The 17,076-nt window shown below is 32.3% G+C and overlaps 1 protein-coding gene across 2 annotated transcripts in view; it reads right to left on the bottom strand.

Annotated features, from left to right (window-relative positions):
• LOC144847152 (carnitine O-palmitoyltransferase 1, liver isoform-like) overlaps positions 1 to 17,076 on the bottom strand; it is a 31,473-nt gene that overhangs the window by 2,743 nt on the left and 11,654 nt on the right. Inside the window, exons 3-17 of one of the 2 annotated variants that reach the window (XM_078703605.1) lie at positions 15,259 to 15,395; positions 14,322 to 14,496; positions 13,602 to 13,703; positions 12,759 to 12,974; positions 11,709 to 12,016; positions 11,051 to 11,131; positions 10,116 to 10,239; positions 6,130 to 6,204; positions 4,650 to 4,783; positions 3,668 to 3,818; positions 3,157 to 3,321; positions 2,431 to 2,565; positions 1,324 to 1,476; positions 711 to 824; positions 49 to 141 (exon numbers count right to left, since the gene is read on the bottom strand). In XM_078703605.1, coding sequence (XP_078559731.1) covers positions 49 to 141; positions 711 to 824; positions 1,324 to 1,476; positions 2,431 to 2,565; positions 3,157 to 3,321; positions 3,668 to 3,818; positions 4,650 to 4,783; positions 6,130 to 6,204; positions 10,116 to 10,239; positions 11,051 to 11,131; positions 11,709 to 12,016; positions 12,759 to 12,974; positions 13,602 to 13,703; positions 14,322 to 14,496; positions 15,259 to 15,395 — 2,163 coding nt within the window. The remainder of the gene's footprint in view (positions 1 to 48; positions 142 to 710; positions 825 to 1,323; positions 1,477 to 2,430; positions 2,566 to 3,156; positions 3,322 to 3,667; positions 3,819 to 4,649; positions 4,784 to 6,129; positions 6,205 to 10,115; positions 10,240 to 11,050; positions 11,132 to 11,708; positions 12,017 to 12,758; positions 12,975 to 13,601; positions 13,704 to 14,321; positions 14,497 to 15,258; positions 15,396 to 17,076) is intronic. The other variant, XM_078703606.1, reaches the window with a different exon arrangement.

Consider the following 17,076-nt stretch of genomic DNA (forward strand, 5'->3'; position numbering starts at 1 on the left):
TTTACAGTATCTTAACCACCAAGCTAGATGGAATGAAATATAACTTACTGAGGTAGGACAGGACACTTTGCAGGAAATATGAATAAATAACATGTTTTCACCAGCAATGATATAAGAGACGCCATAACCATCATCAGATACCTGAAACAAACAGTTTAAGTTTTAACAGTGCTACTACTGTATGCTATATTTATATGTGATTATTGTTGTAGTATGGAAAATGAATTCATTATTATTACATTACAAGTAACATACTAAACACAGAAAGTTAAGTTTCAGTAAATATATTTTGTTAATTATGATCATTAATTTATAGCAACAATGTGCGAGTGAGTGGCTGAGCGGTTAATACAGTTATGTGTAAACGTATTAATTACGTTAATTCGGTTAGGGTTTGAGGCTAACTCGCTCCATGGTTCTGGTGGTAGAACGAGTATTCACGGATAACGACTATAAACCATAGGTCCAGTGTACACATCTAGCTCACATCTTTCAACAGGAGTAGGGGTTACCCCAGTGTACTAGTACACACACAGCCACTGATCATAACTGGGCCCTCTGGGAGACCAGTGTTTGACTGAAGAGGTTACCCAATATAAAATAAAATACAACAAATGCAACAAAAACATTGTAAAATGATGTAAACAATGTTTGATTAATAAATAACATTTTAATTTAATATTGCATTGAGGAATTAAACAAATACATACTGGGCCGAATCCTCCTCCAGCTGATATGTACTCGGGATGTTTCACAAGGTCCATTTTCTTAGTTTGTTGATGAGGTGTTTGACTGGTAGATAGCCGCCATGGCTCTGTCAATGCCTAAAACATAAGTATATTTAAGTTAGGTATTATTAGAATAACGATTTAAATGTAAATTGTACTAAATATATAATACCATTTTTACTAGTTTTAACAAGAAATTTACGAATGCCTAATATTTGTCTTTGTAAAGAGATAATTTGTCTTTGTGAGGAAATATTGATCAATAAAAAAGTTCTTAAGCTCTGTCTACACTATCAAAATTTATGTGACAAAAAAATGTGATGTGCCCAAATATTGACATGATGATGGTAAGAAATGGTAAGGTATGCATGGGCGCGACTCATGGGCAATACCACTGTCAAAAATGTTTACTTTTCGGGTCATGTTCTCCCTGAAGGGGATAAGGCATGTGTCGGTTCATCCAGGTAAGCTAGACACATTATAGTCTTGGACATATTACTACCATATTTGGGCATATCACTACCGTATTTGGGCACATGAAATTTTTGTCAAACTAGTTTGATAGTGTAGACAGGGCTTTAGAGTATATTCTAACCTCATGCAAGAAGGGAGATTCTTCTTCTAAATACTTGGACACAACATACAAACAGAACAAGTGCCTGTCTATTCCTTTGCCATTCATTGCATCTCGGTAACTTTTCACATGAACATCAACAGCTTTCTTAAACAGTTCTAGTCTCTTTTCAGCCTGTAAAGGAATAAAACAAAATACACTTATAATTCATTTCTAGTCTATGGATGCTAAGTTAAACTAAGTCACGTTTAAAGTAGCAATATTATACTGTTTGAAGGTTTGTATGGCAACAATTATTTGTAGTGGAGCTGTAGCTCGGTGTTTACCTTACTATCGTAAGGAACAATCCTGACCTAGTGCCAGGGTTGTAACTCTGTCTCATCTACTCCTTAAGCCTAATAAATTATCAGTTTAATTGGCAAGTTTCTCGCAGTTTAATGTGTATGAAATAAAATGTACATATAATGTAACACCACATATATAGTTCTGATAAGAACTGTTGAGCTCCTCAACATTTCAATTGATATGCTTTGATCATCCTCATCCATTCGCAAACTTTAAATCCTTATATTGGTAATATTGTAAAACATTCCACATATTAAATGCAAGACCATTCCAATTGATCAGTGTGGAAAAGACATTAACAAATGATGTTTGTCTACCTTTATTAATTAACAATACTGTAAATTTGATTACTGAAAAGGTAAATACACATTCTTTGAAAGGTTTTTCTACATATTTAAAAAATAATTTTATTTCAGAATATGATGATGTATGTTATATCCAAAATTGTTATATATGTAATAGAGATGGGTTGTAACTGTTCTGATACGATTTTTGTTAATGTTATGATTTGTTAATTTTTTAATTATATTATATACATGAGAATTATATATTATTTAAAATGTTCGGGTGGCTTCCATGCATGCGGCTTTTGGCCTTAATGGAAGTCTCCCTGGTCCTTTTGTATATTTTTTGCTTTGTATTTTTTTTTTTCTTTTGGATCAAATAAACTGATTTGTGACTTGTGTGACTTGTGTGTGACTACGATATAACTTTTTCGGTATCAACAAATTGTCTATTAAAAAATAAATAAAACTATGAAATAACAAGGCAAAGAAGACTCACCGAGTATTCTGGGTTATCCATAGAACGCACAAAATCACAAGATTCTATCGTACATGGCCGTACAGTTTCAGTTCGTCCCTCACGGAACAATCGCGTCATCGAAGCTTCATACGTCTGGTTAAAGCGACCTTGGTCCTACATAAAGTAATCATTTATTTGTTAATACTTTTTCCTGAAGCACTACTGAAAACAAAGTCAAAATCTTTAATGTCTTATTCTATAATTAGAAACCTGCGCATCAATTTGAATGAATGCATCAAAGCTATTACTTTTTTACTTTCAATATAGGCATATTGCCAAGAATAAGTGGTTACATTCATCTGATCAACATGCATCTGAGCCTATCTGTACCATACTGATTGCATCCTTAGGCAAGATGCTTTACTCTCATTGCTTCGTCCTTTGGATGGGATGTAAAGCCGTGTACAGTACATATAGTGCATGTTAAAAAACTTACACACACATACACTATTCGAAGAGTAGGGGATTGTTCCCCAGTGTGCTGATCTGGTAGGCGCTGGACTGCTGGGGGTTCTTGGAGGGCCTATTTTCAATTTCCTCAGTTTCCAGTTAAGCTTGAGGACCAGAATAAATACCTTTAACACTTTTTTGTTAAGAAACAAAATATCGGTATTTCACAGGGTTTGAACACAGGACCCTAGCATCAGTAGGCAAGCATCTTAACCACCAAGCTACAACTCCACTCAAATATTTAAATATTCTTACCCTATAATAAGCTAACTGCATCGCCATTTGAATGAATGCATCAGGGCTAACTTTACATTTTTTCATCAGTCCTTTACCAAATGCATTATGTACTTTAACATGGAGGTCTACATCATTAGCTAAATTTATTGCGAATTCCCTACTAGTATTGATTACACCCAACAACTGAAAAACAAAAACACTAATTAAAATATTATAATTTCTTCTTTGAATTTAAATTGATCAAAGTTGACATTTTATCGTATCTTACAATGGTATACATTTCTTTCTTTCTTTTATTTTGGAAAAAAAAATTATATAATATATACAACAACAACATGAACAAACAAAACCCAGAAATCTGGATAATCTGTAAAAGTTTTAAGAGTATCAACTGGTTTCCAACAGGGTCCAATAGATATCTGGTATTATTAAGATTTTAAGAACAATTATATAACTATTAGTTATTTACAATTTCAAAAATATCAATGTCAATGCATTGTGTTCACACAAAGCGAAATCAATTTCTTACTTCTGGTACAATGTTCCACTTGAGCAGCTGCGGAGGGCTCAACTCCTTTGTTATGGTTCCTCTACAGTGGCCGTCTTCTCTGTATCCAAGTGTAATATAGTCTTCTGCATAGGCATATTCAAACAGATGGGCCATTATTGGGGCATCGGCACTGGGAAAAAAATTTTGTATTATTAACATATATACACACATTATTATAGTATACCAAACAATACAAAGTACAGATGTCAATTTGGTTTCAGAAATGATAAATTGATAGTTAATATTACAAATATTATGTTATTTACAATCCATCAACAAGATAAAACAGCAACAGCAATACCAGACTTTCTGAAAACCGAAAACTCTCCTAATATCAGACTTTTCTAGTGTATATGTAGTCCAAAAGGCTCACATTTAGAATACCAGACTTTCCGGAAAACCAAACATATTAGCAGTAGCCCAAAGGCGTCCAGTATTTGGGAGAGTTGACCTCATTGTCTAAATTGTATACATAATTAATTTAGATGATAATAATGAATGAGACTACTGAATAGCATGCAGCTAGTGAAGACATTAAATTAGACAAATTATAAGACAATAGTTTGATGAAAATTACGTCAGACATGAAATTATGTGTGCACATTACTTCCGATGAGCGTCCACATAACGCTTAATACAAGGTGCATCACACCGTTTTTATGAAGAAGCTATGCAAATTTGCCAGAAGTGAAAAGTGCCGATCACAATATAAATACATACATATATACTTGAGAGCTTTGAATTTATTACGTCTACACGAAGCCGGTTCATGTACGCGGAAGTAACATGTTTGCTTCTGAGTCCTTTCGGGAGTAAATTGTCTGTAGTAAGGTAGGTGAAGTAACTTAATACATAGAGTGTCTTCACGGGCACTACACAGGGCTTACAATGAACAAACTGCTGCTTCAAGGCGTACTTTCGATCCATCTGGACATCCCTAATGCTATTTATACATACTTACATTGAATGTTCAGCATTGCATCCAACTCGTCCATTCTTGAAGACAACAAGGTTGAAGGACTTGTCAAACCACCTATCATAACCTTTGCCATGGAGTAGAGAGCGTCCAAATCGATCTAACTGTGTGTAGTCATCCTATATAAAGAAATGTAGAACAATTAAAAAATGTCATATCAATAATGACAGTTTATATTCAGGTATAAATTTCTTGAATACAAACATTTTTATTGAAAAACTGTTTCTATCTACCAAAACCAACAAAGGTGAGTTCTTCAATTCCAAATTAATTTGTACTGTGTTAGATATAAATGACTGTATAAACATAAAAACTACACTGTACATATCCCTTTTACACTGCTGCAAAAGTGTGGAGATTAATTGTGTAACTGTGTCATAGTTCCTCTTTGGCCCGAGAGGGCTGTGTTACTGTACAACAATTTGAGAACATTGATATAGCAACCCAATGATTTTTCAAATAGAGTATACAGGTTATTAGTATACACAACATAATACAACTTGTTAATTATTACTGATTAATCAGTTAATTAATTGTCTATCACATTAAAGCAACATGGCCATGTGGCAACCCTACAATCAAGCTCACCAATTGAATAAAAACATCATCCCCAATCATGATGAAATACATTTGTATGAACCAAATGATATGAACTCCTCGTTCACAAACCATCTATTAATATTATATCAACTGTAGTAGGATCTACTATACATTATGTGTTAATATTAAAATCTCTTTGGAGAGACCTGGACATGCTACAACACAAAACATGCAAATCTAAAACAGACATCTGTCCATACAAATTTGCCATAAAAATGACCATACAACTCTGAACTTACATTAATGATTCAGAAATTTTGTGGTGAGAGAGAAGTTGTTAGACATGTTAAGGGAAGGAAGGGAACAAAGATCATGTTTTGTTGATGGTGGGGTAAATGTATAGGATCAATTGATTATCACATTTTAAAACTTGTGATAACTGGCACAAATTTATTTAATATATCTACATTTTATCTGCTTTTACAAGAATGACAAATACATTACTGATCTTGAGGTAAGGGAGGAGGTGTTATTTTTAGGGATGGAACATACACTATTGTTTTTTATGGTAAAGGTGTAAACCTATGGGATCAATTAATGATATCTAATAAAAAAAAAAATAATCTTCAGAAAATGGTAACTTGTCATGCACATAATTTGATAAAAAGTACCTACTTGAAAAAAAAACTATAAGCATTAGTTTAAAAAATAATTGTTAGTATAATTATAATAAAATAGGATGAACAAAAAAAATGAACCAAAAGATTAAATGCATAATGCAAAAAGCAAGCAAAATAAAAATACCAGCACCCCAAACCTAGTGTTATTAAAAAGCATAAATAAAGCTAAGAATAGCAAGTTATAAAATAAGCAAGCATGCAATTGTTGTACAGGAGAGTGTCTGGGGACAAATTGTTTACTATACCTTGTCTATGGGGTTTTCGGATGATCTCTTGGTATACCATGATGGGTAAACTTTTCGGAAGTCTTCAAGTGGTTCCTTGTATGAAACAAACATGGTGGCAGGGGGTTTAAAATGGACATGAAATGATTTTCAGATTGCAAGATATTCACAAATTTCATTTTCACAATGGTGCACAAGCAGATTTTAAATCTTAATATCATTTAGTGTATGAATGCTATAAACAGATTTCTTTTAAAAAGATTTTGATACTGTAACTGTATATACTTGTAGTAGTATGTCATTTTTTCTACAAGATTTCATTATAACCTTAAACACCAATGTGGGATAGGAATTATGTTTTTGCTTATACAGCATGTCACTGGCAAATTCATATTTTACACAAACCATTTGAATATGAGTTGTGTACTGTATGGAAACAATGTTTAAAATCTGTCTACACTAACAAACTTTATGTGACAAGAAACGTTTTGTGCCCATATATCGACATATGATGTCATATCACTACCATATTTGGGCACATCACACTTTTTTTTTGTCAAAATAGTGTAGACACAGCTTTAGTAATACCTAATACCCCTTTCACATTGCCTGATTCTGCAGTTTACACACAAAGGTGTCAACATCTACGTTTGTATGGTGTAAACTCCAGAATTTTGCTAAGCGATGTGAAATAGTAGCAAAACTATAATTTTGGGTTTAAAAATCTGTTTCATGTCAATTTCCATTTTTTTTATACATTATTAAAATATGCTAAAGTTCATTCACTTTATCATATACAGTATACATTTTGTAAACAATAAGAAACTATGAAAGGTGGTATTACTTTAGAGAAGAGACTGATTTGTGATCACTCTTTGTGGAGCTATTGGGGCCATTTTAGATAAAAGAAATAAAACTGTATCCATAACTCAAATACATTTGTTCTACTTTTTTAAAGTTTCATGGAAAATACCTGATTATGATTAAAACAAAATAAAATTGTTTTGGAAAAAAATTATGATTGATAGACGGACCTTTTATCAATGTTTATTTTTCAATAATATGTTTGTTGAGATGGTAAACAACATGGTTTTAAAGGCAAAAGAGAAGGATGATACAAGGAGTGAGTGAATGAATGTACAGTGACGTGCTTGGATAGAGACAAGCTAACAGAAACAAAAATCTGCAGAGAATTAAACAAAATAAAAATAATACATAGTAAAATTATAAAAATGTAGATAATTTGTGCTTACAGGTCAGGTACAGACATGAATTTTTAATATCTGGTTAAGTAACAAAAATCACATTGAAAAAACATGAATTTCTCTTAAAATTAAATTCTGTAGTTAGGAGGTAGTTTAACCAATGTAATACCATATCCGGAGACTCCCTAGAAAGTGAAAAAAGGTGCAAAAAAGTTGGTGGGTATGCAATGGATAGTTTTTGTTAAAGCAAAAAAATAAACGTCCGAAGTCCCAAAAATTAGTGGAAATTATAGATCGATAATGCATGATCAATAGAAATGTTTTTCCCGCACCTGACCTTTAAAAAGGTTAAAGGTTGTTAGAAAATAACAAATGGGACAAATAGTTTAACTTATAACCAATATAATACTGCTAATTAGTGCAATAAGTATATTAGGATGTTCTACATTTATGTTAAAGGGTATTTTCCTGTACCAGAAAAAACAATATTAAATTTCTTAATTGAATTAATCAAGGCACTAATTTCCACCAAGTGCCTATAAAACTAGCATCCTGTTGATTATCTTAGTTAGAATTTAAATCGAACTAATTCATAAACTTTATTCAATGTAGTTATCTTGTCAGTGAGTTTTACAATTCTCATTTCATAAATTGATTGAATAGGCCTCAGCTAATAACAAATATTTAATTTTATCAGTAGAAAGTTAGTTTACTGTTTATATGATAATGAAATATTAAAAGTAGTAAGAAGTAAGATTAATTAAGAATTATAGGTATTAAAAAAATTATATAGTAAATTGATGTGGTCTATATGATTATTCTATCAGCATTATTGTTATTAATATTATAATAATTATATACTTTTTGTATTTTTTTTGTATGCATAATATGTAAGATTGAAGTTAATAAATTCATTTTTACTCTATCCTGATGTAATTTTGTACTTTATAAAAATTATACTAAGTACAATGAGAACACACAAACAATTCTTGGGTGTGAATCAATCGAAATTTGGAAAGTATACATAATATAATTATTCACTAAGCTGGCGTTCTATACTAAATGAATGGCAAAGCAAGGTTAACAGTTATGGTAATTATGTTTTCTTAATTAGTCATTATAATTAATAATTCCTAATTAGTGTACCCTGGTACCATGCAAAATTATGGTATTCCTATACCACAATAGTGTTAACTTTTATGCTGGTCGCCATGCTGGGCTAGGCATATTAAGCTGAGTTTTTAAGTAGAGAAACCTCCACCTAAAACTTTAAAGTCACATCTGCATATTAGAATTAATAATTTGGCTGTTTTTGTGGCTCGCGCTGTTTGTATTTTATAATTTTGTTGAATTACCATCATGGCCGCATGAATTGCATACATTTGTATTCCTCACTGGCTTGCAAACAATTGGAGATAGAATAATACGTGATAGACATGGTATTGTAACCCAATACATGTAAAATGGATGATTGGGAAGCACCTGCACCCTTCCTTTACTACCAATTGGCTTCATAGAAATTATCAAATGATCCATTGTGTTCCATTAATTAATTATTCAGGAAATAATGATCGAGGCGCAGCTTACATACTTGTACTCTCAAACTACTAGATATAAAAATATGTTTATTCATTTAATTCAACGAATTTGGTAAGTGGGAAGTCATAAGGTGTGTATTCGTACAGTACATGCATTATGCACTGAAATTAAATCAACCCGCCCCACAGTGGGCCAGAATAAATTCATTTGTATATTAAAATAGTAGGTGTGGTGTGGGTATGTTTAGATTGAAGTTACTGTAGTGTATGATTGTAAACAACAACATCTGTGGCAGCTCAGAATAGAGATTAGCTTTAAGCTGATGTCAGGCTTAAAGTGTTTCCTTACAGGCAGGAAGTAATATTTCTACCTTGTGAAGTGAATCATGAAAAATGCATCATGGAACACTGGTATTTTAATAGTGGTGCAACAGAAAGGTATATTTGACCACCTCTAATAATTAGGCTATTATTGGCATATTAAAGATTTATTGTCCCCCAAAAACATGAAAAATAAAGATTAATAAAATCTGACTTTGAATAGATTATTTTGTAGCTTTAATAAAGTTAATCATTTCTGTAGAAAAAAAATGATGTCATGTAAGTAACTTAGGGCATGGTTCCCTCTTGGACGCATTGATGTTGGCAAAATGCAAGTGAATTAACCAATCATAAGCGACAGTTCGGATGGGCTGCTCTTACAACCAAGTGGAAATAGCTTAATAGAATATTTTAGAATATGTCTAATTTAGTACCAAACACAATATATCTTGTCTAGTTTGTTTCATTAAAAAAAATATCATTAGATTTAATGTGAATGTTGTATAATGCTTTGGATGTCAATTCTTTCAACAGGAAACAAAAACCAAAGTTAATAATTTATGCCATTATATAATAAATATATGCAACCACAAACACCTGCATGTTTTAAGCAGTAATGCATTTTTTTCAAGAAAAGCCAGGGTATAGAGAAATCACAGCTGAAGACACCGTTTCACCAAGTGATGCCAAACTTAAAACCTTATCTTTTCTTATCACATTTTAACAAAATCTGTATTCACCCTGTGTATACAATTTGTATGTGGAGGAAGCTCTGTCTACACTATCAAACTAGTTTGACAAAAAAATGTATGATGTGCCCAAATATGGTAGTGATATGCCCAAATATACTAGCGATATGACATCACCATATATGGGCACATCACATTTTTTGTCACGTAAAGATAGTGTAGACAGAGCTTTAGATTATTGGTAGAACACTTACTGGGTCATAGTCATGCTCATCTTCATCAAGTACAACAACAAATGCAGCCTTCTCAATTATATCTAGTGACACTTTGTTGTCTCCTGACTTGAAAAACTTCTGACGGGCCGCTGCCCATGGAATTCTAAGAAACAGAGCAGAGTATACATGATGCTAGTTACAGTTTAACCTAAACATATTACTATTTATATAACAATTTATAGGAACGTTTAAGTAAATTTAGTAAACATATAACAAACAGTTTCGGCTAACAATAAATAAATAGAACTTAAACTACATAGTGAAACTATTTCCCGCCGGACACCATCCCGGTACCTCTAGAACTGGATTCGAGGTTGGTAAAAAACTAAACCCTGCCGGACACCATTTCGGTATTTCAAGGTTTAGAGTTGAGGAAGAACATTGTGGTGTTGGTTACAATTACCCTTCTTCGCCCTCAATCCAAAATGTTGATATTTCATTAACCATACAATTAAATGCAAACTATTAAATTTCACAACCATACTGCTTAAAAAACAAGACAATTTTGTGTAATAATCAGTTGCGTAACACAGAGGTCTGAGGCCCCTGGTTTAGGGACCCTAAGTGGCCCTCCAATGCTGGAGGCCTCGCAATGTTTTAAGCTTTTTTTTTTACATATTTGAATGCCTTTTTCTTCCAGGCCCTGCACAGAGGCCCCTGGGTTTAGCCAGTGTGCGCTCATAGCCGTTACGCCACTGGTTATAATAATGATCATGTAAGTTTGACATAAAAAGTGTGATGTGCCCAAATATGGTAGTCATATGACATCATCATGTCCATTTATGGGCACATTACATTTTGTTGTCACATAAGGTTTGATAGTGTAGACAGAGCTTCATACTCGTCAATACTGGACAACAAAGATGTGATTCTTTTGGTTACATCATGGAGGAACATCGTTTATATCCTCTTACCTTTCTCCAGCTGTGAGAGCTGGTATATACTTATCACCCTCACCTGGCTCAGTATCGTCATCCAATATATATTGGTACTGCCTAAAGAACAGAAGCAGTAAATAACAACTTTAATATCCTCTTTAGGGGGATGGATAACATGGACAACTCTACTAATACTGTAAAGATAGGTACAGCTTCAACAATCTCTTTATAGGGACACATTACATGACCAATACATAATCACTACTTGATTTTAAAGATTGCATTTGACTTACTTTAAACTAAAATCTAATACAAATTAGAAGTGATACGGTAGCCATATAGGTCAAGATTCTTGCTTATTACATTTTTATACAAAGGTGTATTTATGATGTAATAATTGCTATATCTTGAAGAATTTAGTATAAAACTGACTCCAAATAACGAGGGTCAAGCCATGATTCAATGTATTGATCTTTATTTAATCAGGATGATGATTTGGGTCTCCTGATGATGATCAAATAAAGATCGAAACATTGAAGCGTGTCTTGCCTCTTCAAGAATTTCATTTAGCTTTTGTTTAAGGATGAAATTTATTCTTTGAAAAAAGCTATAAAAACCGAAATGTTCGAAATTTAGAAAAAGCATTTTCTGTAAATATTTTAATTGCGAGTGAGATTGATATAACTAAACTTACTGTTCCAATTCGCATGCATTAAGATTGTAACCGTTTATCTGAAAAAGTAACTTGTAAAATCGGCCCATATGGTACACAGCCACATGTCTTGAAGTATGGAACGTCACCACTTTATCGGTCTCTAAGCCTGGGATTCTTGTTGTGTTAAAAAGCCTTTCATACTGCCATGAACATAGTGGCACAAGATTCTGAACCATGATAGGGTCCAACGTCTCTTGAAATATTTCTTTGCGGAATTTAAGGCAAGAAAGTGTCACATTGGCTGCCCTAGCTGCCTGGAATCTTGAACTTTGCCACATAATAGTATCCTATCATTAAAAAATAAATTTATGTGTACAGTAATTAATCATGCAGCAATATATTTTGAGAATTAATCAAGAATAAATGTGTTTAAATACTGTAAAAGGAAATCAGTATCTATGCTCACGCTAGCCATTCACGTTTAGGAGTTGTCAATTGGCCAAAAAAAATTTGCAAAACTTGCGAAAATAAAGTTTTCTGTAAACCACATCACTGCCGTCGTCGCCAGCCTAAGCGATCGCAATGTAGATATATTGCGTTACTTGCCTATCAAAAACGTTTTTTTGCGTCACTCAAGTAAATTAAAACAGGATTTCCATTCGGAGGCATACTTAAATTGTACAGGCGAGTAGTAACTGTACACGAGCCTGACTAAAGAGATTTTAATTTGTGAATCACTATTTTCCTTTGGGTCGTCCTAAATACCAAGCCCTACCTGTTTTGCGAAAGCAAATTTGACCTTAGCGTGAGCGTAGATTATATACAATAATTGACATGGTATCCAGATAATGATGCTGGTTTAGATTACCAGCACAATTAATTTATGAGACAACACTTTATTTACATGATCTATGGTAAAAATAATTAATTTGCAAAATAATGAAAAAAATAACAAATTTAGAAAAATATTACGATGGAAAATGGTATATCAAAATTTGAAACAACAGTCTTATTCAGCTTCGGCTATACCCTTTTCTAAGATACCTTGGTTCTCAACAATAAATTGTAAACTTTATTTATGAAACTCACAAGGCCATAATAATTGCTGTTAACCATGAGTGCAGAGCGCCCTCTAAGGTAGACATATTCCTCCCACCAATCACTGACATAGTTTGACGAGGACCACCATTTGAGGTACAAGTATCTTTGTAATCGCATCCCAAGGTTCTGTTTGAAGTCAGTAGCGAGGCGTTCCATTTTGTTGTACTTTTCATCATCCATAAATGGACGCACCGATCGTAAATACTAAAAAGAAAGTTAGTTAGATTAGATATTGCTACAGGTATACATAGCAAATCTCTTTTACATAGATATCTCTACAATACTTGAAGGGTTGTTGAGAGCGACTCATTTTTTTAAGCAAAAATTTAAAAAAAATTCTTTCAGACAACTTTTCTATAACCAGAATGATCTTACATTTAAAAAGTCTGAAATCAATATTTAAAATGTATTCTGTAAAATGGAGTTTTCAGAATAAATTTGTATCTACAATTCTTCAGTATCATAAAAATGCAAACGTAATACAACATCACATGTGTTCCACATGTATCGCCTATAGTAATTTATAGATAGATAGACCTAACCTTACATGATACTGTACATACACCACATGTGATACACATGAAATTCTGATAATGGGATAATAGGTCGTAGGTGGAGATACAGCACTGAGAATTAGGTAATAAATGAGGGGTTTTTGACATGTAGTGTAAAAGCGAAATGTTATAGATTCGAAACTTGGCCAGACAGAATGTTCAATGTCACCTTCTTAATAAGTAGATTATCAAAGTAGGTTGAGTTTTATCAAATTATACAGTGTCAATGAAGGCATTGTTTATTATTAGTGCTACATTGTAAAATAAGTTGACAAACCCTTCGTAAAGTATCATCAATAGAAGGCAGAGGTAGATTGGGTAGTGTGGCCTGGTAGCTGTAAAGCTGAGGCTTACGAGTACAAAACACCTTCAAACAAATCTGTAGAAAAGACATAAACAAAATCTATATAAGAATGACATAAAAATTAAAGGTAACAAGGCTACTGCCTAAGCCTTGAAACTTATGAGACTTGGCTTAAATGACATGGTTAAGATTTACTATAGTGGTGAACTAGATGTTGAATATATAAATATATACAGTATCAGTATTTTATTTTTTTTAAACATAAACATAAAAATATCATGTACCAATTGGCCTTGTGGCCAAATTGCATAAAGCTACAAACTAAAAAACACAAGGGTGGAGTACTGTTGCAATGCAAAATGAAAATTATGAGTAGGGGCTCAATATAAAAAAGAGCTATTAGCAATAGATTTGTCCTGCTTGTAAAATAAGTTTTGTGTATTTATGAATGCTTTTTAGATTTTCATTGTTGATATTTTTAGATATATATATACAGGTATTATTGAAATGCTATATTTTATCTTAATGTGCTACTCAGTAAGAAGGTAACACTGCCATAGGGATGTAGTTCCCTTTTGTGTTTCCTGCCACTTACTTTGTTGTTTGTTTGTTGTTGTGTTTATGAAGTTTTTGGCAATAAAGAACTAAAACGGTCATTCTATCATACAAAACATCAAAATTCCAAATACTGACCACCCATATTTTGGTAAGTAGTGAAGACTTTCCTCTTGGTTCATACATAAACCTACGATACGATAGTACAAACTTTAACATGTATCTCATGGAGTAAATGCCGACCAACCAGACTATTGTGGCAAACACTATAGTGGACATGTAGCTACTGGTACCAGTGTCAAGATATGAGCCTCTGTAATGTAGAAAAAAGTAATAAATAATAAATAAAATATTTTTATTTTACCTCTCTTTTTTAATAATGAAATATAGTACATATTTATAAAAAAAAAAAAACTGATAATTATCGGATTTGAATGAGATAATAATCGGTTAATTTTTCGAGCGGAATCAGTTAAACTCCGTTTCCACAGGAAGTTTTATCAGTTAATTATTGGTTAATTTTTGGCTGTGGAAACATAGCCTTAGATAAACCACCCATACATTTTAACATGGGAAAAAAAGATCCCAATGATAAAATGTATAGGTGACAGTAAATTGATATGTAGTGTAAAAGTGAAATGTTATAGATTCAAAACTTGGCCAGACAAAATGTTCAATGTGACCTTCTTATAAGTAGATTATCAAAGTAGGTTGAGTTTTATCAAATTGCTCACTGAATTAGCTTATACAATGTAAAATAATCCCAGATTGGTAGCATTTCCGATAACAACAATACACAAGATAACATTTTAGTAGATGTGTACTTTACCAATGCCAGTCAAGTTTGTTGATGTATATTACAGTATACTACTGTATAGTAAACATCATTGAGACATAGACAATGTGTACTGTAAGATACAGAACGCATCGCTCCATTAACAGTATTGGATGATTTTTGTGTAAAGCGTATAGAAACAATGTATTAGACGCTACATAAGACTACTTATTATTATTTAATATCTAAATAGTGTCTTTAGCTTGTTCATTTTGATTCAAAATCGTATAATATACTTACAATGGTAGATATTCGCGTACTGTAGCAATCATACCCATAGAGGGGTCGATCCTAGCCAAACTGAAAGCCAATACAACGCTTACAACTGCAAGCCATGATGCTGGACTTGCTGGGTATGTTGTTGTTACTAGATGGTTCTACAAAGAGAAAATAACATTTATTATTTTACTGTAGTTTAAGCATATTTTGGATGTTAGGCTGTTGGTCTACATAAAATTTATATTGCATAAAAAACTTGATTGAATTGAAAATTAAATTTAAAAAAAATAAAGGATTGTCTAGGTGTACTGTATTATGGTAACAACTTAATTAACTTAACAACTTAAGTACTGTATCAGGAATATCAAGACACACTCTGCGCTGATTACTAGCTGCACTATGGGAGTATGTTTCCATACGTGTTTGATCTAAAAAAAATGACTGGGGTAATAATGTTCAGCGTAGTAGAGGTTTCACAACATTAGGCGCTATATAAATCCAGGATATTATTATTATCCAGGTAAAATATAAATGTCCATTTACAACCACACTGGAACAATATTGGGGATTTGTTTTGTCTATTCTTAGTTCCTCTTTTTTTGTTGTTTATAAAACGTACTATTTGAGCCGGAAACTCCTATAAAACAGTAATTTTACTGGAGGGTAAAATTAAGGTAGGCCTACTGGTAGGAATCCAGTCATAAAAGCAATATGAATCATTTCCCTTGTCATTGAAAAAAAAAAAAGACTTTAGGCAAATAATCTTCATTGCCACTCAACTTAGATTTAATATTAACATACTGTGTCACGTCACTGATAAATTATAATGTTCACAAAATAAATAAACCCTTATCTCCCACAAAGAAAGTGACGAGATGGTTTAGACTGTATGTAGAACTTTGATATTTACCTAGCCTCCATAATAGAAAGGCGTCTAGAATATAAAGTAGGTTAATTGATGGATTTTATTAACAAAGGAACTACAGAATTAAAAAAAAACAGGAAGTAATTTCTATAGAAAAATACAATACTGTAGTAATTATAATTAATTAAAACTAATTAATAAAATGTAACCCTTTTCCCCTGATTTGAAAAAACACTGGCTTTTCTGTCAGTGTATGTGCAGTGTCAGGAATAACTGATCTGAAATGTTGTTGACAAATACTGTACAGCGTATAGTATAGTTAAAAGGAAGGCAGAGGTAGACAAAACAAAATTACAGATAATAAAAAAAAAACAATTCTGGGCAGCTACTGTACCCAAAAATGATTTAAAAAAATATACTTTTTTTTTCTCATTCAAATTTATCATAAATATTTACTGTTTTTAATAGGTTTTACTGTATCGTGTAAAGTACAGTATGTGACAATATAAAGTTGAACGAACCAAGAATTACTACGGTAATTTAAACATGCCTTACCATAGTGTACACATTGCTAGCCTACTGTAGACCACAATCATATTACACTAACAGTATATAGTACTAATTTTAAACTCTTTTTTTTAAAAAAATCTTTTAACTTTGTAAATTAGCTTAAGTATCCGTATCCGTCATTTTATGTTAATTGTGTTCAATATGGATGCACCACTTCCTGTGTGTGCCACCGATGTAAAGGTGCAATTTCCAAATAAATTGATTGATTGATTGATATGGATTGTAAACATTCAGTCAATATTGTCTGTGTACATTGGGAAAATGTTTTAAAATTCTTTAATATTAAAAAATATTAATTTTTACAGTATTGTTACTTCTACTATTTTAACTGCAATCACGATATCATATTTATACTAGATAATAATTTTTGTGGTTTGGTTTACCACAACTCAACTGTGTATGTT

This window comes from Antedon bifida, chromosome 1 (assembly GCF_963402885.1).
Source record: "Antedon bifida chromosome 1, ecAntBifi1.1, whole genome shotgun sequence".
In the NCBI taxonomy this organism is placed as follows: domain Eukaryota; kingdom Metazoa; phylum Echinodermata; class Crinoidea; order Comatulida; family Antedonidae; genus Antedon; species Antedon bifida.